Here is a 21,872-nt window from a genome sequence, read left to right as displayed (position 1 = left end):
ATTTAGCGTTATTACATTTTATATTGATGATTATTCATGACAATCGAAATAAAATTTGATAAAAATTAGTCATTTTTACGCGAATCACATGTTAATTTCATTAAAATCTACTTGTAAATATGTATGCTTGGGGTTTGTCTCCATTCGATTCGATCCTCATTATGTTTGTTTGCTCGAAAGCCAACAACATTAATGGATATCACCTGGAGACATGAGCTCATTGCATATTAATATAGAGTGGAAACTGTCGGTGGAGCTTCGCGCTTTGGTTTTTAACGGATAGCTTTTTAATAGCGACTTATTTTAAGTTTTGGTTGAATCAAAACTTTAACTATAAGTTAGAGTGTTATATTTTCAAATGTTTTTTTTTTAACTATTTATTTACCAGCATTTAGTTTAAATGTCTCAAACGAAATTCACTATAATATAAGCCGATAATAATAGAATAATTACTTTGCAACAGTTTAATTTTAAATACTATCTTTATATCATACTAGAAATTTACATAAATTGAAGTGTGTGATATAATTAGTAATACGTTTTTTTTTTAATTGTAGCTCCTTTCCGAGGTAGCTAGTTGCAACTTTGATATAACTTAACTCTGTTCTTAACGTTAGTTATTTATTTCTGAGATGGAAAAGTTTGGTTGCCCGATAATGTTAGATATAGTGATAGACATAGTCGAGTATGGTCATAAGTAGATGCTTTGCAGTGCTAATATGTGAGTTAATTAACTACAAGAGTATTTGCAGCGGTGCCATGCTGGATGATAAAGGCTATATTGGACTAACTAATGTTTGTGAATGCTGAATTCAGAATGTCGTATAGATTGTATGAAATTTTCTATAATATATAGTTGTTTCTTCCACTTTAATAGACTTTTTATACCGATGATATCGTGGCACCGCAAAATAATTGCTTAATATATGTATATTGGGAAATATTGATCAAGGAGATTATATTATAATTAGAAATACTTTCTTTCTATCTTTTATAATTTGAAGTCAGTACTTATTAATATTTAGATAACTGTTTATAAAAAAAAAAATTCAGCTTTTATAGATTTTCAAGACTGCATTAGATTGCTTGCGATGCTTAAAAAATTATTTGAATTGTAGATGATTCAGTAGCTGTTTCTAATTTTGATTTTTCTTAGCACTTGAAGAGATATCGTATAATCTCCTTGAGTGAAATTAGAGTGAAGTCTTATGTTTAAAGCTTGCAAACTATAATGTATTTTAAACAAGAATAAGAAATTTGTATTACGAATAATAATAGTATTTGCACTCATGCCAACGTTTTTGCTTAACTTAATATTAATATTTGTATCCAAACAAAATCCTCCGGCCACATACAAGATCTACCGCAACCAGTTCACTGAGACAGTATACTTGAGGATTTTGTATATACAGCATGTAATCACTGTTTTTGTCAACTTTATATAGAAAGTTACAACCAAAATTTAATAGGATTTGGTCTAATATTTTCTGTAAATAAATCAATTAAATATATAATTTACACTTTTGTATTTTTCTCCTTACCCTTAAAATATAACAACAATATTAACAAAGTACCTCGACCTTAAAACATTTCCAAAGGTCAGCAGTGGACTGACGCACTTTGATGATTATAGTACGTTATAATATTTCTAATTATAGTAAAGGTGTTTAAATCAGTTCATAACGCTAAAAGTGAAAACATTATATCATGATTTATAGATTCAAAGTTTTTGATATTGTGTTATTCAAATAAAAATCAGATAACAGTGATAGACGCCAGCATCGACATCTGTTTCACATATGGGCTGGCTCGCCCGGTGTAATACCACGACGACACAAGACAGGCGTGAAGTGAAAATAATGTTCTACCTCGCACAGCCGCATTGTAAAATGGTCTGCCCTCGGCAGTATATCTAAACCGCTAGGACTTATTGTCCCTCAAGAAGCGAGCGTATCACCATGTCAAAAGCCGGCAACGCATCTGCGGATCCTCTGTAAGCAGTATTCCCGCTTCTCTTTAAAAAATCCGCGTTTCGCCTGATGTGTGTGGATCTAGAGGCCTAATGTTGGTCCTCTCTTCCTTTTATTCTTATAAGGAAAGAATGGGAAGGGTAAGTGGATTTAACAGATAACGGGACGCATAGGAAGGGGAAAGAATCACCTTCTGTTCGTCCCCTCTTGTGAATACAATAATTTTTGGTGGGTTAGTCCATCTGTTACCTCAAATCTGGGTACCCTAGGGTATACTTAGACATGTATGAAAAATCTAGCATGTGTATAATATCAATCATAGTCATCAGTACTGTCATATAAAATTATTATTACTTTTGTTAATATTTTATAAAACATGAAATGTTTTCTTTTAAGCAGATGAACAATAATAATTGTTCTCGGCGCGATTTTACGATACTACAAAGATGTTGAAATTTTCACAGGAAAAACACTTGGACATCTATTACCCCTTGGGGTACTAGTTCAGGGGAAATTGATGTACTAATCCCACCAAAAAGGCATTTTAAACAATTATTTAGTTGGTAACATCTTCAATTGTCAACTATTTTATCCAGTTTCGTCCGTGTCATTGTCAATGTTAATTGTTGAACGTCATTATAAAAGTCATCATTTGACACGCCGCATATACCCGCACATCTTGACAATTTATAGCAGAGGAAGCAATGGGCATTAGAATTAAAGTTTATTTCTAAGGTCTCAATATATTATTTCTATTCCTTCAATTTGTTTATCTTAAATTTGCAACTGCAAAAATGGATATCGAAGAATGTATGAAGGAGTGGCAGGATTTGCTTGCAGACTACAAACGACTCGAGGTATGTAAACTGATTGATTCTCGGTACACATTAGCCATTGTTTAGTTCTTCACATGAACTTTAATCCTTTGGATAAACTTTCTTTACCCTTAATATGAATTGTTACTGATGAATGCTAATAATTTTATGTTTTTCATTCTTGATTACCTATTACCATTCGCTTTGACGTATTAACGAAATTCCTACTTGGTATACGTTTTAATTACGTGCAAGAATGTTATTTATTAGCAATATATCTGTGATTTTATATTAGATACCCGAAATTCCTATTGTGAAAATCAAAATAGTTTAGTAATTTAAAAATAATAAAATTTTATCACGTTTGAAATTAACTTCAAATTTATTACTTTATCACTATCAATAAAGAAAAATAAGTAACATTCCGATTTTTCCAGACTATAAATAAGGATTATGCAACAAAGTTGGAGGAAGTGGGGGAGCTGCAAGCTGCATGCGTCAAGGAACTCAATCATCAAAGATATAGAATGTCTGTTATAAATGGTGCACTCAAGAGGTCAGATACTACATATCCAATCATTCTCTTATCATGCATATGTTTTCAATTCAATGTGTTAGTAAAGATTATCATTTCTAATACTAAAGTAAATATTATAAAGACTTAAGTAAGAGTAACTTAATAAATTCTTATTTCGTCAAGTCTTTCATGAAGAAAATTTTCACTAGAAAGACCTAGTTTGATGCTTTTTAGGAATAAAAGATATACCATTTTTAACATCAGTAGAAGCTAAAATTTATTTTTTATTAATCATAATTATTTTTATCTAAGTTTAAATATCTTATATATAAAATTCTCGTGTCACGGGGTTCAAACTTGAACTCCTCCGAAACGGCTTGACCGATTGTCATGAAATTTTGTGAGCATATTCAGTAGGTCTGAGAATCGGCCAATATCTATTTTTCAAACCCCCCCCCATTTTGTTTTTTTTTTAACTGCGCGCGGACGGAGTCGCGGGCGACAGCTAGTATTATGTAGATAATTTTCTTGCTTCCTTAATTAAATGTAGACACAATTTAAATAGGGAAATACAAAGTTAAGTCTTAAAACCAATGTAAGCATAAAAAAATAATTTATTAAAGCAAGCAATGTACATTTTTTACTTATAGTAATAAATTTAAATAATATATTTCCACAACTAATGTTTATTCAATGTCATTTCTACTCTAATTGATTTACATTTTATTTGTAAGATGAAAGTAAATAAGTTTTATGTATAGATTAATTTCTGGACAGATTAAATTATGATTAGATAAGAAAAAGAAAGATTATATTAATTTTGATTAATATTGTTGCTATTTACACTTCTGGGTTCAAAAGATTGATGGCCAAATACTTAAATAACATTTAAATATATAATAACATCTTAAATAAAAAGGCCACATTTAAACTTAAAAAAAAAACAAAATTACATTGAAAATTTTACTCCTGTCAGATTGTAAGCAACTGCAATGTATACTTCTGATAAAATTAAATATTATTTAATCTATGTAGGGTAAAAGGAACACTTGAAATACAGTATAATAAGCAATAAATATGACAATTCTTTGTAGTAGTTGTGGGGCAAACATGGGCCTTACTAAATGTTAACCAACTTTGGCTACTATTTAAAACATAGTTTGCTTATATTTGTTTAGGTAAAAGGTGGATTTTTATTAAATAAGTCTTTATGCAGACCCTTGATGTGTACATAATATTAAATCATCAATTAAATAAAATTATCATGTCTTTCACATTTCTGGCTAACACTAAAATATTATCAACATATAATCTTAATTTCCAGATTAGAAAAGAAAGGTTTGACGAAAGATGAGCGTGTTGCGAACCTCGAAAAGGAGATAATGAAAAGGAAAGCTATGCTACACGAAATAGAAGCCACTTTGCCCAAACAGAACAGTCTGTATTTAAGGATTATTCTCGGAAACGTTAATGTATCTATTTTGAATAAAAATGACAAGTAAGTACGAGCACGAGTATGAAGATACGAAAGGAAAACATGTGCCATTTTTTTCTTGTAACTCTACCAATGTGCAAGTCATCTAGTTGTTAAATAGCTTTCCTTCTTTAACAAATGACTTAAAGAAATAAAATATGTACCTCTATTCCTTACAGATTCAAATATAAAGATGAATATGAAAAGTTCAAGTTAATACTTAGTGCAATAGCATTTGTGTTGGCCGTCGCAAACCTTTATATAAATTTCAGGTAATATTCTCGATATTGTATCTTTTAGCTACTTAAGTTGTCACTTATATACTAAGTTCAGTTTGATATATAAACTCTGTACATAGCTTTTTTAAAGCAAAAAACATTTCTTTATTTCAGGCCTCTACAATTGATATTAATATTCCTTTTGGTATGGTATTATTGTACATTGACAATAAGGGAGAGCATTCTGAAGGTCAATGGGTCAAGGATTAAAGGCTGGTGGAGACTGCATCACTTCATATCAACAGTGGTTGCCGGCATACTGCTCATCTGGCCGCAGAATACACCATGGAATGAATTTAGACACACCTTTATGTGGTTTATTGCTTATATTAGTAAGTATGGATATCCAACTAATTTTTATAGGTGATACTAGCTGTCGCCGGCGACTCCGTCCGCGCGCATTTAAAAAATGGGGGGGCTTATGAAAAATAGATGTTGGCCGATTCTCATAGATACCAGATAAGCACAAAAAATTTCATCAAAATCGGTCAAGCCATTTCGGAGGAGTATGGCAACGAAAACTGTGACACGAGAATTTTATATATTAGATTTTTTATTTCTCAATAGTTCATTTAACAAAAATATAAGTTATGTTTACATTACTCAATTCATACGATACTTATTTGAAAAAAAAAAACATTCTTTACAACTTTCCTAAAGATTTTATTTTATTGTATGTTTCTTAATTATTAAATTGATACAATTTCATTTATATCGTTATTAATGTACTAGAAAGTACTCTGATAATTATGATCGCGCGATACACGCTTGATACATATAACGTTATTTTGATTAATAGTCAGTGTGCATTAAGTATTATGCAATTCGTCGTTAATCACTGATTAAATATTGATTAGAGAGCTTCAAAGAAGTGATCTTTAACTGAATACATTTATATTTAAAAAAAAAATATATATAAATCAACTATATATATCTTAGTGGTATTATAAATGCGAATGTTTAGATGGATGAATGTTTCTTGAAGGTAGGTCCGGAACGGCTCAACAGATCTTGATGAAATTTGGTACAGATGTAGAAGATGTTATTAGCCTATGTGTTTTTCTAGATTTGTATTTACATCTTATGAGGAATTTCATCGAAATCCGTTAAGCCTTACTGTAGATTACCTTCTAATAAACATCCATCCATCTAAACTCACATTTATTATATTGGTAGGATTAATATAACGACACAAGTAAATTTATGATATATTAAAAATTATTAATGCACCAGATCTGAACAAATTTCAATAAAATTAAAACTAAAGAGCATATTGTAAATAAAAGATTCAATACTTTATAAATATTATATAATTTTTTTTTCCACAGGCGTAGTCCAATTTATGCAGTTCAGATATCAAAGTGGAGTGCTATATAGACTTAAAGCGCTGGGCGCAAGACATAATATGGACATTACTATAGAAGGCTTCCATTCATGGATGTGGCGCGGACTCTCCTACCTCCTGCCTTTCCTCTTCGGAGGCTACATATTCCAACTGTACATTGCGTACACATTGTACCATATCAGCTATCATCCTGAAGCTACATGGCAGGTATGTAAAAAAAGGTTTTATTTTTTATTTTTTTAGTTTAAAAAAAAATTTTGCTCAATTTAGAATTAATGTATCACAATTTTTTTTTAAAGACTGATTTAAATTTATTTATCTTTACATTTTCGATATACTTCTATTTTGAACTAAATATTTCTTTACAATCATTAATATAAGTTACTTTAATCTTGACTGTGAAGACAGTAATCTATGTATTTACTGATAACCAGCGATTTATAGATTACTGTAATACCGTTTTTTTTGTTTTTCATTAATTTTATTTTATCTGTACCAATGACCTTTAACTATGAACTTATTTATGTATTCTTATTATTTCAAGGTCAAAATAACTTCTTATTTTTTAATTATTACCATGATTTCTAAAGTTTTAAGACTTTCTATGTATTATTTTCCACTTTTATCTATGTATACTTTTCATATTCTTGTAATGTACGTATTTATTAATTACTTTGTATTTAGTCAAATTATATTTGATTCTAACCTAACTTTATCTACTAGAGAACAAATTTCGCTGCATAATGTTTAAGATATAACATACTTTATTAGATCAAACTTATTGATTTACTTAATCGTAATTTCTATATAACTTAAAAGCGAAACATAGCAGTTAAATTTGTAAACTAACAAATTATTGTTATTCTACTGTGATACATAACATATATGGGTGTGCCACAAAAACAACAGGTGCCAGCGTTAAGCATATCATTCCTGACGATCGGCATCGGGAACACGGCCACCACTCTCATGGTCATACCACAGAAGCTCAACGAGCAGGTAACATTGTAACACAGCTGCACAACAAACGCACCTATCTACTAGTTAACGTTTTAACGAATTTTCTATTAAACGACAAGATGCGTACGATCTCGACTTTTGTAATGTCACCCCAGTGGTAACGAGCCTTACAAAAATGGCGGTCGCGCGGCAATTCCCTTCGTGGAAAAATAAATTTCGAACAAACATGGTAACACTGAAACATAGACTATCGAAAGATTGTATCTATTCACATCAACATAATCACAATAAAATAAAATTATTAGACTAATAAGTATTAATTCTTGGTTCTTAAATGTAATTTTTTTGTTACATTTTAATACAACTTTCAGTGTTGCCATAAATTAATGCTAATTTATTTGAGTACGGCAAATTTAGTATGTTTTTTTCTTCTTGAATATGTATAAACATTTTTTTGTAGATCTACACGCAAGTTGCATATTAATTAGTGCTTTAAAATCTCAATGCCTTGAGTAATATGAAGTTGTAAATAATATTGCCACAGATTTCGTTATTTTTTTTAACTGTATATTTAAAAGTATAATTGTTCAATCCTATTATTAAAAAAAATTACGTTATACTTAGATATTAATATGTATATATCTGAAAGAATGTTTTGTAAATTATGATATTTTTAACAATTCTCACATGTCGAATCTCAAGTTTCTTTTTTTTTTACAATACATTCGAAAGTGATAGGCGAACGATTATCTCGATTACATAAATTATTGTGCATTTTTTTTTGTATTTGATTTTGTAATATTTGTCGCTTTTTTTTAAATTCTGGATTGCAGATTTTGTCAACCTTACTTTATTTGAACTAATTCTTTATTGTAACCGTGATTTTTTACTGTAAAAGTCCCGTAAATATAAATTATTAATATAAATATAAACAGATGTTGTACAGATGTACCAGCTTTCAAAATTCACGTTAGTGTTGCATGTATTTGATTAGTATGTAACGTTTTCAATTATCAATTTTTTTCACACCCACATTTTTTTCAAGCTTTTAAGTGTATGATTTGCCAATCAATTCTAATATATAGACAAAGAAGGATATCTGACCCGGTGGACATAAATTAAACTAAATTTTTAATAACCAACTATCGCCCTCCTGTAAAGCTGTCTTTTCATCTTTTTTCTAGCCTTTTTATGCCGTTTTCTATGCCCATATAGCTTTTACATTATAACTTGTGTTAACCGCGAAAGTAGCGCATCTCATCTGGCTAGATATCCTTCTTTGACTATATTATAAATATATTGCGGTTGTTTGTATCGTAACGTTAATGTGGATATCATTATACCGTAAGTGAACCTTAAATTTCCACTATTGATAGTGTCCAAAAATATTTTGTTCTCAATTTATTCAAGAAAAATTAGAGGGAAAACAGTATTTTTTTGGTCGAGTGTTTTGGCAGTGGAAATGGAATCCACTTTTTGTTTTCAACATTAGCTGAATTTGTCTGCTTTAGTTGTTATTCTTTTTTTTTGCTTTAATTTTTATTTTTAAGAAAAGCAACGGTTGATTTTGCTATATATTTAATTTATTTATGGATTATTTTAAGTAGATAATGTATTTTATTCAGTAAATAGTGACATCACAATTCTCCACTTAGTATTTTTCAAATGGGTACCATAGCTTAAGTAGGTAATAAATTTAAGTTGTCAAAGCATTTGTTAGTTTTTTTTTTACAAACAATTAGTTTTATTCTTATTTGTAGTAAAAATTAATATTAAAAATAAAAATTGCACGGTTTTAAAGTTTGTGACATTGGACTTACAATAATTATTTTTACATTTAAATATGCATGTTATTGCTAATTATAGTTCGAGGATTTCATGGCAGTTATTTGACATTGACATGGGACGCATATGTTTTTAGGGTTACCAGTGTGCAAAAATTTATTCTACCTACTACCGCAATCTACCAATGTTAAATACATAAACAATTTGTAAGCTATATTTGCTACTTATAATGTTCCTAGTAATTGCTTACTATTTAAATTTATAACCAAAAATTTTTTTCAAGGAAACACAAAGTTATTTTTCTGTTCCTTGTGGAAACTATAAATATCACTTTGTGTGAAGCAAAATGCTTTAGGAAATTATAGATACATTATCTTTTATGTAACTAGTCAATTTATATTTTAAACCTTATGTTTATTAGTTATTTTGTTATTCAGTCCACGCATTTGAAACGCTACAGTTTAGAGTCGCCTTTAAAGATGCTACATTGTAAAGAACGAATATTATATTACCCATAACAGATTAATAATGTACTTACAAGTAACTTATAATTTATATCCTAAGATTCAATGTATTAGATTATTTTTTATTAATTTATGCTATATTGAATTAATAAATCTGTTTTTCATTTGCAGCCTTTTTTGTGTTTGTAATTTTTTTTATATGTATTTTTTTTTTGTTTTCGGCGACACGATGCAGGTTTCATATCTGGCTGTGCTGTTTTTAATCTTGCACTGTTGCAACATGTTTACAATACTTCAGGTATTGAAAAAGAAAGGCAAAAGCGGTTTGAAACTACGCTACAAATTGCGCGCTATTGCATATCGCCTTTCCAACGAATTCGCCGTATTGGTATGTTTAGACAGTTTCTACAAATAACACAAAACATGGTTATTGAATCATTGAAGTGTCGTGTTGGGAAAATATAAATTAAAGCTCAGATTTATTATCATATGAATATTAGAAGAGAGAACTTTACACCACTTATTAAGGAAATGCGAGAACCGATGATTTAATAATAAAAAAAATATTACGAATTCAAGGTCGAATTTCGAATAATGGGCGCCCAGTAGTACTTTTTAAATACATATACAGAAACAAAAACTGTGTAGAAGCCAATTTAGGCGATAACAAGTGGAGTTTGTCAGAAATTTCTCTTGATTTTTTGCCTTGCAAACATAACGGCAGTTTACATCTATTTGAACCGTTATATAACTTTGCAAAATTACAAATTAAGCTTTTATAATTACTATATGCTATAATACAGTAAATATTGCACTAAGCTACAATGTGATTGATTTCAAGAGTTTTAGATCCAGTCGCCTTTGCCGCAAAAAGGTTTCCTTATAATTTTTATTTGCTTTTATTTTCGCCTTTAATAGCGGAGGGTAAGGGCTTTCCAAAATACTAAGTAGTTTTTTTTTAAATTAACCAACTAATTATACATATTATTGTCTCAGATTTAATGTAACGTTTATTGGTAGTGGTTATTTTTAGGCAAGCAATAGCATTTTAGTGTTTGATAGTATTTGCACTACAAATTGAAAACTCCTTAACTTTTCACAATTTTATTTAGACATTCTTATAAATTGGGGTAAAAAATTATAACACGTTTGAAGACAACCACGAACGATAAACATTGTAAATTAACTTTACTATTACCTTCTCGTAATAACATCAATTATTCACTATTTAATAACACAATTCTATTTTTACTCCTTATAACAATGTCTTTTATTATTCGTGGGTTTCAGAGACCAAGATCCCCGTTTAAAACATATTGTTATCTCTTTTGTCAAAAATAATAAAAGGGATATGTTTTAAACGGAGTTTTTGGTTTTAGAAACCTTCGGTGATTAATTGTGTTTTGTACAATAGCGTAATAATTGTGAACTAACAAATGCACTATCACCTATTTTTTGTGTACCTTTACATCGTATCACAAACTAAACGAATTTTGATGATTGCAGGAACAAAAATGGAGGCAAAATAAGGTGGAAGCGAAATCGGAATAATCAAAGTATTAATAAATGTGATTTAACAGATTGGGCGAATGAAATATCAGTGTTAAGTGGACTAATAAAATACCATTTATATTTTCATATTCACTGTCTTTGATGTTTACATACATTATATATTATGTATATGTAAATAGTGAAATTATAACAACTAATATTGTCTTAACTCTATGTTATAAAAGAAATAAAGCCTATAACATTACTGTATATTTATTTTGCTTTCTGCACTCGTAATAACATGGAGTCCCAATTCGTTTAGATACTAAAAATCCAAACAGATTTCATATTTACAGCTTAGAACATGCGAAAATCCACATCCACATTTTTTTTTATTAATGAAATAATTATTCTTATATTTACAAATTATTTAACAAAATTATGTCATTGTATTAAAACACCAAAGTCTTGCACTTGACAAGTTTATATGTCACAACGCTTTAAATATAATGCTGTTAAAGGAATTATTTGGAGATCATGATCAAGTGTCATCATTTTCACTTCCTGAATTAGAAAAGTCATTTTCTTCCTCCATCGCATCATTATCTTCAGTACGCGGCCTTTTAACTAAAAGACCTTGCATTTGTAACTTTTGCAAAGCTTCCATAGTTCTCTTTGCATTAGAACTTTCAACTTTCTCTTCGACTTGTGTTGTTTGTTTAGAACTGGATTTTACAATTTTAAGACCGGACATATTGCCTATTTTACTTAAATGTGCACTTGTGCTCATTTCTGACTTCATTTGTGTAGATGTAACTAAAGTTTTGCCTTTCAAACATTTAACTGAACTCGTAAAATCTGATTTGCTTTGTGTTGCTGTCATATGCATTTCTCCTTCTTGGTCTCTCGATTTTTGCATTTCCATTAAAGACTCCTTTGGCTTCTTAAAACAACTTAACTGCCCCTGTGTTTCTTGAGATGGTCTCTTCATTGTTTGGTTCATAGCTTGGGGTGAAATTTTAAGGGTTCTGCATGCTACTGTACTTTGTGAGGGTGGTTTAGGTGTAACATTCCTTGCTACAGGAGCCTTAATGTTGCCAACTTTTGTAATATTTGGTCCCGAGCGCACTGGAACTAATTGGTTTGGCCGAATACCACTAGTGCTAGGTTTTGATGAAGCAATATTTACAACTTTAGACCCTATGTTTGGAGTTGCATTTCTGATCATTGCTTGTTTGGGAATAATCTTACCGGGATTAAAGTAAGCGATTTTATGAGGTTTAAATGTTGGATTCGTGTTAACTTGAGTATTGTTAACTTCTTGTTTGACAGTTTGATTTACAGTTCTTATTGTTTTAGTTACAGTTGTTGTTATTTCTTCTATAACAGTTTGTGACTGGTATGTTTTTACTGAGACCTCCTTATTTACAGTACTGACTTCATTTGATCCAACTTTTTCATTTGCTGCAGATGACGTTTGATGTTCGGATTTTATGTGTTTATTAAAATTTTGTTTATAAGGCTTTAAAGCCATTTCATTAGCATTGTTTGAGATATTGGAATCCTTGCTTGTATTTGGTTCTTCATTTTCAGTACTTCTATTTATTTTCTTATTTTCATTTAGTGACTTTATAGTAATTTCTTTGTTTAATTTCTTAAACTTATCTAAAGGAGATTTGTCACATTCTTGTAGAGTGGCTGCGGATTGACTTAGATGTTCATTGGACTTCATTTTAACGTTGGTATGGTGATTATCATTGTCATCTTCCGAAAAGTGTTGATTTTCATTTTCAGCGAAATTATCTTCGCCATCGCTATTGTTAGAGTTCGGAGACTGAACAAACTTATTTTTTTCATCGGCAGATTGAAATTCATCTTCACTATTGTGGTCTGTTATTTCGGTAATCTTAACTTTACCAATGGCGTATTCTGAATCACTATCACTATCATTATTAGAAAACCTTTCATATTTTTGACGGTTATTAACTTCACGCTTTCTTATGTTAGGTAAATTTTGAGAATTTCTTGACTTTATTGTTAAATTTTTACTCAGATTTTTTAAAGTTGATTGTAACATTTTATGACTTTCATCAATAAAATCTTCAATACTTTTGTCGTCATTGTTTAGTTCAAAGTCTTCGTCTTCAGAAAATGTTTTATTTTCATCCTCAATATTATCATCAGAATTACGAGTTACTATTGTTTGGGTATTGGATTTCACAGTAATATTTTTACCAAGGTTGCGTAAAGCCTGTAATGATTTGGACGGAGGAGCAATCTTGGTTTCTTTGCTCTCGGTACCATAATTAATCGGTAATTTAGTATTTTTTGCCTCATTGTCGTCCTCTAGTTTATTTTGATCATCACTATCAGAGTCATCAATATTAAATATTTCTATTTCTTCGTCAATTTTTCCTTGTTTCTTTACCCGTTCAGTAAAATTTTCTTTTTTAATATTAGTAGAATGTTCCATTGTTTGAGGCGTAGGCTTTATAGGCATCTTCGACGAAATCGGTTTCGCCGTAACATTTGTCAAACGTCTTAAAAGATCTGCATTCGAAGTGTTCATTTTTGTATTTTCATTTGGAGAATTGGGTTCCGAATTATTTTCAACTGTTTTCTTCACACTCAATTTCTTTGATGTTCCCTGAGATGGACTCTCGGTTTGTGAATTTTTGACTATACTTTCTGGTTTACTTCTTTTGTTCAAATTAACAACTTTTCTTCCTATAATGTTATTTGTTACACTTTTATTAGCAGATTCTTGATCGCTTAATTTATCTGTACTATCTAGATCATCGCTATCATCATTAAACTGGTGAAGTTTAGAAGTAGACATTTGTGTCGTAAATGATTTAACTTTGACATGTTTATTTAAATTCTTTAAAGAATTCAAACCTTTAGGTTTATTATCCTTTTGGTTTTCTAATTTACTTATTGGTATATTGTCTTCATCATCGTCTTCATCTTCATAATTAATTTCATCGTTTAAATCCTCAACTTGATCATGACTAGATTTATTTTTAGTTTCGCCATCTTCACTCTTAGAGTCAGGTTTTGTCTGAACAACGGGTTTAACTGTAATAAGATGGCTAAGATGTTTAATAGCATTTAAAGTATTATTTGTCTTCTCTTTTTGATCGACAATAGTTTCATTCTTTTCACTCGTAGTTTTTTTAGTCCCTCCATTTTTTTGAGATTCTTTGTTGGTGTTTGCAGTGCATGGTATTTTTGTAGCAATCAGACTTTCCTCAAAGTCATCCAGTGTTTGCCTCTCTTTAAAATTTATATCGTCATTGGTATTTGTAATAGATGAAGGATTTTCTGCAACATATTCTTGGTTTTCAATATTGTTATCATCACTTAGGTTTGTATCAAAATCATTAGTTACATTCATTTCATAACTTTCGTCAGAAGTTACATTTGAAGCTTTTTCATTTAAAGGATTTGATGTTTCTGTTGTTATCGTTTCTTTGTCAGGTGTATTTTCCTCATCATTTTTATCCATATCTGTTTCCCCAGTAAAATCTTCGGTGTCCTTTTCTACAGACATATTTTGTGGCGATTCTGAAAATTCCTCATTTTCTTTCACATCATGTGTCCCTTCCTTCTTTGATGTGATTGTGTTATTGCTTTCATTTATATCAAGATCTACATTAGTGTTACTTGCTGCAGCTTTTTTTACTATTTTTATTTGACTGTTACTTTGATTCATGAGTCTTGAAAGAACTTCACTAGATGTACTTATTACATTTGATTTCTTAGGAGTAGTTGTTTGTTTAATAGAAATTGGTTGTTGTATTTTAGTTGGAACACTTTTGTTTCCTGGCTTCATTTTAATAGTTATACCTTGTTTCTGTAATTTGTCTATGTTTGTAGGCAATGGTTTATTTTTCAGATTTTTTAAAACTGGTTCTTTTTTAGATTTTAGTTGCTTAGTGACTACACGAGTAGGAACTTCTTCTATTCCTTGGATATTTAGGCCTTCTCCAAAGAGATCAGTGTTCATATTTAAAAATTCGTCTAAAGTTATGGTTTTTTTCGATTTTTTATGTTTTTTGTGCTTTTTCGATTTTACTTTTTCCATATGATCTGGCTGTTCATCAGTCTCTCTACACATTGATAATTGTAAGAATTGATCCTGAAACATAATTTGTATTTAATATCATTTTTATAAATCAACATTACACATTTGTTTAAGAAGGTATTAAAAATTAAATATATTTATTAAACTTACTACTCCCATTGCTTCATTCTCTTCAGGCATTGGCGGAATTTCTAGTTTTTCCATTAGAGGAGGTACAGTGTCCAATGAAAATTCTACAATTTGTTTAAGCCTGTAATGAAAATGTGATATTTTGTGTAAAATACAAAACTTTCGAAATTTTAAAAGAGAAGATTACAAAAAAACTTACATTTCATTCTCTTCACTGTATAAGTCATCTGATGAGTGAAATGTAAGATGTAACTCATATGCATCTAGGTGATAAAATACAGCCTCACACAAAGGGCACCTAAGTATGTCTTCAGGACATTGATTTTCATCACTATGATCATCATCCATGTGTTTCTAAAATAAAAGTACAAATTAAATACTCGAGATTAACTGAAGACAATAGGTTACAATTTCATTATTTTTTTTTAAATACCTACATTTAAATTGACCTTATTTTCATACTCTTCCCCACAGAATGGACAGTAATAGATTTGTACCAATTCCTGTGGAAAAATATTTAACATAATTATTACAAAATGGCTATAATTTTATTTGAAGACTACTGAATCTGAACTTATTTTCATCTAAGTATATGAAGTAGCAGAGCAAGTCTGTAGAATTGAATGTGCTAATTCAGAACCTTTCCACAAATCCAGTATGTATTTCACCGTTCTAGAGATACATAGTAACAAAAATCCAAACATTAGTAAGATTGCAACTTACTTGACATAAAAATTTGACTTTCTTTGAAAAACCAATAGATGTAGCATCTTTATCTTGTCTATGGTAAAACTTATTATGGTAAACCATTGCGCAGGGTAGAAAGAAATCAACATCGCAGCAATCACAATGGAAACAATTTGTTACTTTTGGCATGGACTCATGAGTTGATTCCAAATGTTTGTTGTATAAATACTGAAATATTAATATACAGTTAAAACTGGTTATATCAAAAGATCACTATACAGTAATAGCATATAACCCATTTATAGGGTGTTCATTTGAGATCTTACATTTCGCTGCAACAACAAATGGTGTATTAATGTGTTGTGTAATGCAAAACATGATTTAAAAATTTTTTTTTTACTATAAGGTGGTAAACGGTCTCCTGATTTGCTGAAATAATGAAGCGACCACGGCCCAAAAAATTTGCAATTACAGATGCATTGCCTATTGTTAGTTGATGGAGGAGGAGTGGCACCGAAAGAGAATATTTCCCTTATGCATCCTGTGCTCTATCAAATCCACCGACTCTTTTCATCCTTTCCTTATAAGAAAAGGATGGGAAGAGAAAGAGGACGAAATTAGGCCTCCGCCACTCAAATTCACTTCACGCCTGACTTCTTTGTCATTTTGAACAAAACACACTTTAATTTAATTAATTGATACATATATGGAAACTATTTCAAACCTATTTCCTAAATGTATGTTACGTTAGGTCTTTGTTTTTTGAAGAATTATCTTTTATATAGGTTGTTGGTGTTTTCTTTATGTTTAGTCGTATTGGAGTTTCTGATAACTATGGAAGAAATTTAGATATATACCTTTAAAGTGAATAGTTTCCCACACCAAGGACAAAAATACTTGGCATCATAGTCGGGATGAACCTTGTGTTTATGTGTTATCGCCTTCGAAATAGTTGGGAACACTTCATCACACACATCGCAAGACACCATTTCAACGTCATCTCTGGAAGTATCGCTGGATGTCGGAGAATTCGTCTGAACGCGTAATTTAGCTTTCGTTGTCTGATTAAACTTCGGATCCCCATGTTTCCTATTAAAATAATAATCAATTCATTGTTTATAACAAAAAAATTAGAACATGTTAGTAAACGCCGGAACAGTTTAAGTACCTAAAATGTGTTTGTAGTGACTCTTTATCTCCAAAGCTCTCTTTGCAAAAGATACACGATAATTCCTTTACTGAAGTCATAGTGAAAATATTAGATTCAAAATTATTTGAGGATCAAATCGACAACAAGCGTACACAGGCAAGCCATTTTGGAATAAATATAGAGTATAAAATTCGTTCTTGTCACTTGCCAGTGATTCTTGCAAATTCCGTTTCTCCAAAATGTTGCATAACAGAGCACAACATGCGCAAACATATTTTTTATTTCTATGCCTGTGGTATATCTAAATAAGTGTATTCTAGGCACGTTTTCGCTGACACAAAAAAATTGGTAAACTTGATTAAAGTGATCACTGTTTACATTATCAATTTAACTCTGCCATTGGTAGTTCAAATAAAGTTATTCGTTTTCGTATATCTATTTCTGATTGCATTTTATCATCATTACAAGGTCAAAATTACTTGTTTTATTTGTTAATCTTATCTAACCTAAACTACAGTAGTATACGGTGTTAGAGTTAATCACACCCACGCCGAAGTATCAACTATGTATAACAACGTAAATTTTTTGAGTATTGCTCGTCGGTTTTATTCAGGACATGTCGGCAAAACTGAAGCTAGAAAATATGTCCTTACCAAACACTTCCAGGGCGAGCCAAAAAAAAGTGATTTTGAAATTGTTCAAGAGGAACTTCCCGAATTGAAGGATGGAGGTATTTTTTTTCACATACCTACTTAGAAATAAGGAAACATTCCAAAAATAATTGATTGAGTACTGATGCCAATTTTTTTTTCAGAAATATTAACAGAAGCTGAATATCTTAGTGTAGACCCATACATGCGAGCTTATATGATAGGATATAAATTACCGACGGTTATGATAGGAGGACAAGTAGCGAAGTATTAATTGATTTATTTTATTTATCAATTAATTTTAACATCGAAAATATATGGTTTATGTAGATTTATTTTTGCGACATGTTATCAAATGTACGATTTGTGTCTCATAATTATTTTATCGATTCGAGATTTAATTTGATAACTAACTTTTTTTTTAAATATTTGTCGATTTAGCTTCTTATATACTTTAGAAACCGATTCTAAACTTTATACCGATTGACCTGGAAGTATAAATTTTTTCAGTATAAGATGCAATTACGACTAGCGTAGTTAATTAAAAAAAAAATATTACATTTATCGGAATTAATTTTAAGGATAACAGCAAGTCGGAATGATAAATACCCCGTAGGCGGATACGTAGCCGGCTATTTTGGATGGCGAACTCACACTATTTGCAACCCAAACATTCCTGCGAAAGGGGCTCTTGTACCTATGTATCTCTTGCCAGACATAAGTCCTTACCCAGTTTCTCTGGCCTTAGGTGTACTTGGAATGCCTGGGTAAGTTTACACTTTTTTCAGAAGTTTCAAGAGACATCTTATTCATCGATAGAAATAAGTAAATACTACTATGCCCTATCTCAAATGAAACTCTAAACTTTACATGCAAATATGAATTTCGAGAACTAATTTCGTACGGTTATTTTAGAGTAATGGGTGGTTAGAGAAATCAAGACTCTTTGTCAGGCCTTTAGATGTATATATGATCTCCACTTATTTCTCTTTGTACGTAAGGACTTATAATCATTTGTTTGTTACAGTAACACTGCTTATTTTGGCTTGCAAGAAATTTGCAAGCCAAAAGCCGGCGAAACTATTGCAATAACCGGTGCGGCCGGCGCAGTCGGTTCTCATGTTGGACAAATAGGAAAGATTTTAGGTAAATTCAAATTGTTTTGTAAGACCTGTCTCACAATTTTGGATTTGCGGAGTCTTATAACAGAAAAAAGAGAGTCATAGACTATATAGATTTATAGATCCCTTTGAAAATTGTTGTGGTTTCGGTGAACTCGGTGATCTTACAACGATGGCCCCTAGGTACAGTATCAAATCTGATAATAGCTTCTTTTGAAGACCAGTTTCGACACTAGAGGCCGTTGACATTTCATCTTCAATTTGTGAACCCTTAACTTAATTTCCCGCCGTCGAGCACCCTCGTCCGAACTTCCGTGGATCCCAGGAGGTCTACATGAACCACTTTTGAAATCTTTATTATAGACCATCAAATTTAATTTCTTATTTAGGTTGTCGAGTTATTGGTTTCGCTGGTTCCGATGCGAAATGTGAATATTTAGAAAAAGAACTGGGTTTCGATCGTGCATTTAACTACAAGACTGTTAACATACAAAAAGCTCTCAGGGAAGGCGCGCCAGACCGTATCGACTGTTATTTTGACAATGTACGTATATTTATTTAAATTATTACATTTCTACAATAACTGGCGGAAAATATTTATATCTCGTTGTTTTACATCATTGTTGTGATAAATGTACAAAGACTTAGCTTTTTTATTTACTTATCGAAGATCTGTGAATAGAGTTCAAAATGTATTTTGTAATTTGTTGACTGATAGAGAACTCTTTTATCTTTTAACATGATCTAAGTTCGCATTGCGTATAAACAAGTATTTTCAATATTGTTCATTAACATTTATCTCCGAGCTTCATTTAATTGTTCATAATATATACCTTTGTTAATGATTTAGAGTTTGTAACAAGTCTAACAAATAAATAAGTACTTTGTACTATAGGTTGGCGGAGAAATAAGTTCTGCGATCATGAATTATATGAATAAAAATGGTAGAGTAGCTGTTTGCGGTTCCGTGTCGTCGTATAATGATTCAGCATTGCCGAAAGGTATGGGCGAGTATCAATTTGTTTTATTTAAACAAAAAGAAACAATATTTACATTTATCTTTATGTTGCAGTGACTATTGTGCAACCTTCAATAGTTTTTAAGGAATTGAAAGTTGAAGGATTTCTTGTAAACAGATGGATTGATCGTTGGAATGACGGTATTAATGCAAATTTGGCTTGGCTTCGGGAAGGTAAATTAAAGTATGAAGAAAAAGTTTATCACGGCTTTGACAATATGGTCGAAGCTTTAGTAGGTATGCTAAGAGGAGAGAATTTGGGAAAGGCTGTAGTAAAAGTAAAGTAAAATGTTTGTATATAAACCGTATTATTGTAAGTTTTAAGGTGAGTTTGGGTAAACTTTTTAAATGAGAATACATAAATGAGCGGAATGCTTTGTATGCTATTGCCGGATCAATATTAAAATTATGAAATCTTACTACCTCATAATTTTTTGTGGTTTCGTTAATTAAACAACTGAAGTAAACAAATTTTGTTTTATTTTATAATATTATAAGTTACACTTGTTAACTCTGACTTTATTATTTCATTTAAATACATCAAAATTACCACTATTTAAAACTAGCTGCGCCCGTGTGTGAAATTATGTCTTCTGGTTAAATTTTAAGTTATTTAATTACTTATCTTTACTTTTGGCGTGAAAGCGCGACAGAGAGACCGAGGTACTTTTGCATTCATAATGTTAGTATGGATTTAATCATAATACTGTTAATTCATTCTTTTGAATTAGTAAAGATTTTTTGAAAAAGAATTAGAAAGAATTGGAGACTTCACAACATCGGAGCCCTTGCCTTCAAATGATGTCAAAGACAAAGTTTGCGTCAACGTCAAGTTTGCGTTTGTGTTGAAACAGTTGACAGCTTGACAGTTTGAGTTTAAAATTTGAATTGTTTTATATACTTTGAGCGTTCTAGATTTAATTTTTTTTTAATGTAATCTTAGTTTCAACAATATCATTTGTTGGTATTATAAGATTTGTTAATGTATTCTGTATTGTTTCAAGCTGTAAAACATTTACGCGTCACAGCAAAATGTTATCAAAAATATATGAAAAATACCCTAAACACGGAAGCAATACAGTGTGCTTAAGTTATTTTGATTCTCCTTTAGGTAAATTAATATCTGCTGCTGATACAAACTTTTTATACTTCATTTTATTTGAAGACTCAAAAGATTTAGACAAAAAATTACAAACCCTCAATCAAGAAATAAACTGCACTTTTGTAGAAGATAAAAATGATATTCTTAAGAAATTGGATACTGAACTTACTGAATATTTTAAAGGCAACATTAAGAAGTTTACTGTTCCTTTAAAAACTCATGGTACAGCTTTTCAAAAGGTTTGTTACCAACTTTCAACTTATCTATTATTTAAATAAATGATTAATGATTTGTCACATTTGCTCTATAGTTAAAGAATAAATACACATTATTAAAAATTAAAAATATCAGGACAAAACTAAGCTTTCCCGATTCTACAATTTTATTTTCAAATTAAATGTTTATATGTATATAGGATGTGTGGAACAAATTGTTGGAGGTGCCTTATGGATCTACATATACTTATGGAGATCTAGCTATATCGCTAGGCAGGCCTGCAAGTCATGCAAGAGCAGTGGGAGCAGCTTGCGGTGCAAACAGTCACATCCTGTTGATACCGTGCCATAGATTAGTCGCAACTGCATCTAAAGGTGGCTTCAGCTGTGGCATTGATAGAAAAGAATGGCTTCTAAAACATGAAAAGAAATTTGTATAGAAAGATTCTTGGACTTTATATACTTTACCTCATGTAAGAATTAATTAATTTTAAATGAGCATGATAAAAACAAACTTTAAAAATTGATGTAGTGCAAGCTGTTATGTTATATATTTACAGGAAGTTTTTTTTTAATAAAAAATATTTTATTTAAAACTAACATAACATTAACAA

At 30.5% G+C, this 21,872-nt stretch overlaps 4 protein-coding genes across 5 annotated transcripts; 3 read left to right on the top strand and 1 right to left on the bottom strand.

Annotated features, from left to right (window-relative positions):
* The first annotated feature begins 2,614 nt into the window (after positions 1-2,614).
* On the top strand, positions 2,615-11,239 carry LOC106717794 (transmembrane protein 120 homolog). Of its 2 annotated transcripts, XM_045680744.1 has the most exons (9): positions 2,615-2,827; positions 3,223-3,341; positions 4,627-4,800; positions 4,956-5,048; positions 5,169-5,386; positions 6,383-6,606; positions 7,309-7,398; positions 9,844-9,996; positions 11,115-11,239. In XM_045680744.1, the coding sequence occupies exons 1-9, from the start codon at positions 2,765-2,767 to the stop codon at positions 11,157-11,159; spliced, it is 1,179 nt and encodes a 392-aa protein (XP_045536700.1). In that variant the 5' UTR covers positions 2,615-2,764; the 3' UTR covers positions 11,160-11,239. The 2 variants fall into 2 exon arrangements, with proteins under 2 accessions (XP_045536700.1, XP_045536699.1); XM_045680743.1 differs by lacking the exon at positions 7,309-7,398.
* A 317-nt stretch (positions 11,240-11,556) lies between these two features.
* LOC106717774 (putative uncharacterized protein DDB_G0282133) lies at positions 11,557-17,386 on the bottom strand. Its single transcript, XM_014511686.2, has 7 exons — positions 17,171-17,386; positions 16,860-17,091; positions 16,039-16,230; positions 15,753-15,818; positions 15,515-15,669; positions 15,337-15,436; positions 11,557-15,240 (listed from the first exon to the last, which is right to left on the bottom strand). Exons 1-7 carry the CDS (start codon positions 17,248-17,250, stop codon positions 11,641-11,643), a joined length of 4,425 nt encoding a protein of 1,474 aa, XP_014367172.2. The 5' UTR covers positions 17,251-17,386; the 3' UTR covers positions 11,557-11,640.
* A 123-nt stretch (positions 17,387-17,509) lies between these two features.
* Positions 17,510-20,397, top strand: LOC106717792 (prostaglandin reductase 1). Its single transcript, XM_014511711.2, has 7 exons — positions 17,510-17,882; positions 17,967-18,069; positions 18,384-18,569; positions 18,830-18,948; positions 19,313-19,467; positions 19,819-19,924; positions 19,996-20,397. The coding sequence occupies exons 1-7, from the start codon at positions 17,717-17,719 to the stop codon at positions 20,226-20,228; spliced, it is 1,068 nt and encodes a 355-aa protein (XP_014367197.1). The 5' UTR covers positions 17,510-17,716; the 3' UTR covers positions 20,229-20,397.
* Positions 20,398-20,459: 62 nt separating this feature from the next.
* Positions 20,460-21,778, top strand: LOC106717797 (methylated-DNA--protein-cysteine methyltransferase). Its single transcript, XM_014511716.2, has 2 exons — positions 20,460-21,282; positions 21,459-21,778. Exons 1-2 carry the CDS (start codon positions 20,974-20,976, stop codon positions 21,696-21,698), a joined length of 549 nt encoding a protein of 182 aa, XP_014367202.2. The 5' UTR covers positions 20,460-20,973; the 3' UTR covers positions 21,699-21,778.
* Positions 21,779-21,872: the final 94 nt, after the last annotated feature.

Source organism: Papilio machaon, chromosome 13 (assembly GCF_912999745.1).
Source record: "Papilio machaon chromosome 13, ilPapMach1.1, whole genome shotgun sequence".
Lineage (NCBI taxonomy): Eukaryota > Metazoa > Arthropoda > Insecta > Lepidoptera > Papilionidae > Papilio > Papilio machaon.
This window is presented reverse-complemented; position numbering and strand designations above follow the sequence as displayed.

Excerpts from the sequence above, each read along its gene's own strand:
- LOC106717794 (XM_045680744.1), top strand. The coding sequence starts at position 2,765 with ATGGATATCGAAGAATGTATGAAGGAGTGGCAGGATTTGCTTGCAGAC. Across the intron at positions 5,049-5,168 it reads AACCTTTATATAAATTTCAG|GCCTCTACAATTGATATTAA; the intron begins GTAATATTCTCG and ends TCTTTATTTCAG. Across the intron at positions 6,607-7,308 it reads ATCCTGAAGCTACATGGCAG|GTGCCAGCGTTAAGCATATC; the intron begins GTATGTAAAAAA and ends CAAAAACAACAG.
- LOC106717774 (XM_014511686.2), bottom strand. The coding sequence starts at position 17,250 with ATGACTTCAGTAAAGGAATTATCGTGTATCTTTTGCAAAGAGAGCTTT. Across the intron at positions 15,670-15,752 it reads AAAATAAGGTCAATTTAAAT|AAACACATGGATGATGATCA; the intron begins GTAGGTATTTAA and ends CTTTTATTTTAG. Across the intron at positions 15,437-15,514 it reads TACAGTGAAGAGAATGAAAT|GCTTAAACAAATTGTAGAAT; the intron begins GTAAGTTTTTTT and ends TTTTCATTACAG.
- LOC106717792 (XM_014511711.2), top strand. The coding sequence starts at position 17,717 with ATGTATAACAACGTAAATTTTTTGAGTATTGCTCGTCGGTTTTATTCA. Across the intron at positions 17,883-17,966 it reads TCCCGAATTGAAGGATGGAG|AAATATTAACAGAAGCTGAA; the intron begins GTATTTTTTTTC and ends TTTTTTTTTCAG. Across the intron at positions 18,070-18,383 it reads ATAGGAGGACAAGTAGCGAA|GATAACAGCAAGTCGGAATG; the intron begins GTATTAATTGAT and ends ATTAATTTTAAG.
- LOC106717797 (XM_014511716.2), top strand. The coding sequence starts at position 20,974 with ATGTTATCAAAAATATATGAAAAATACCCTAAACACGGAAGCAATACA. Across the intron at positions 21,283-21,458 it reads ATGGTACAGCTTTTCAAAAG|GATGTGTGGAACAAATTGTT; the intron begins GTTTGTTACCAA and ends ATATGTATATAG.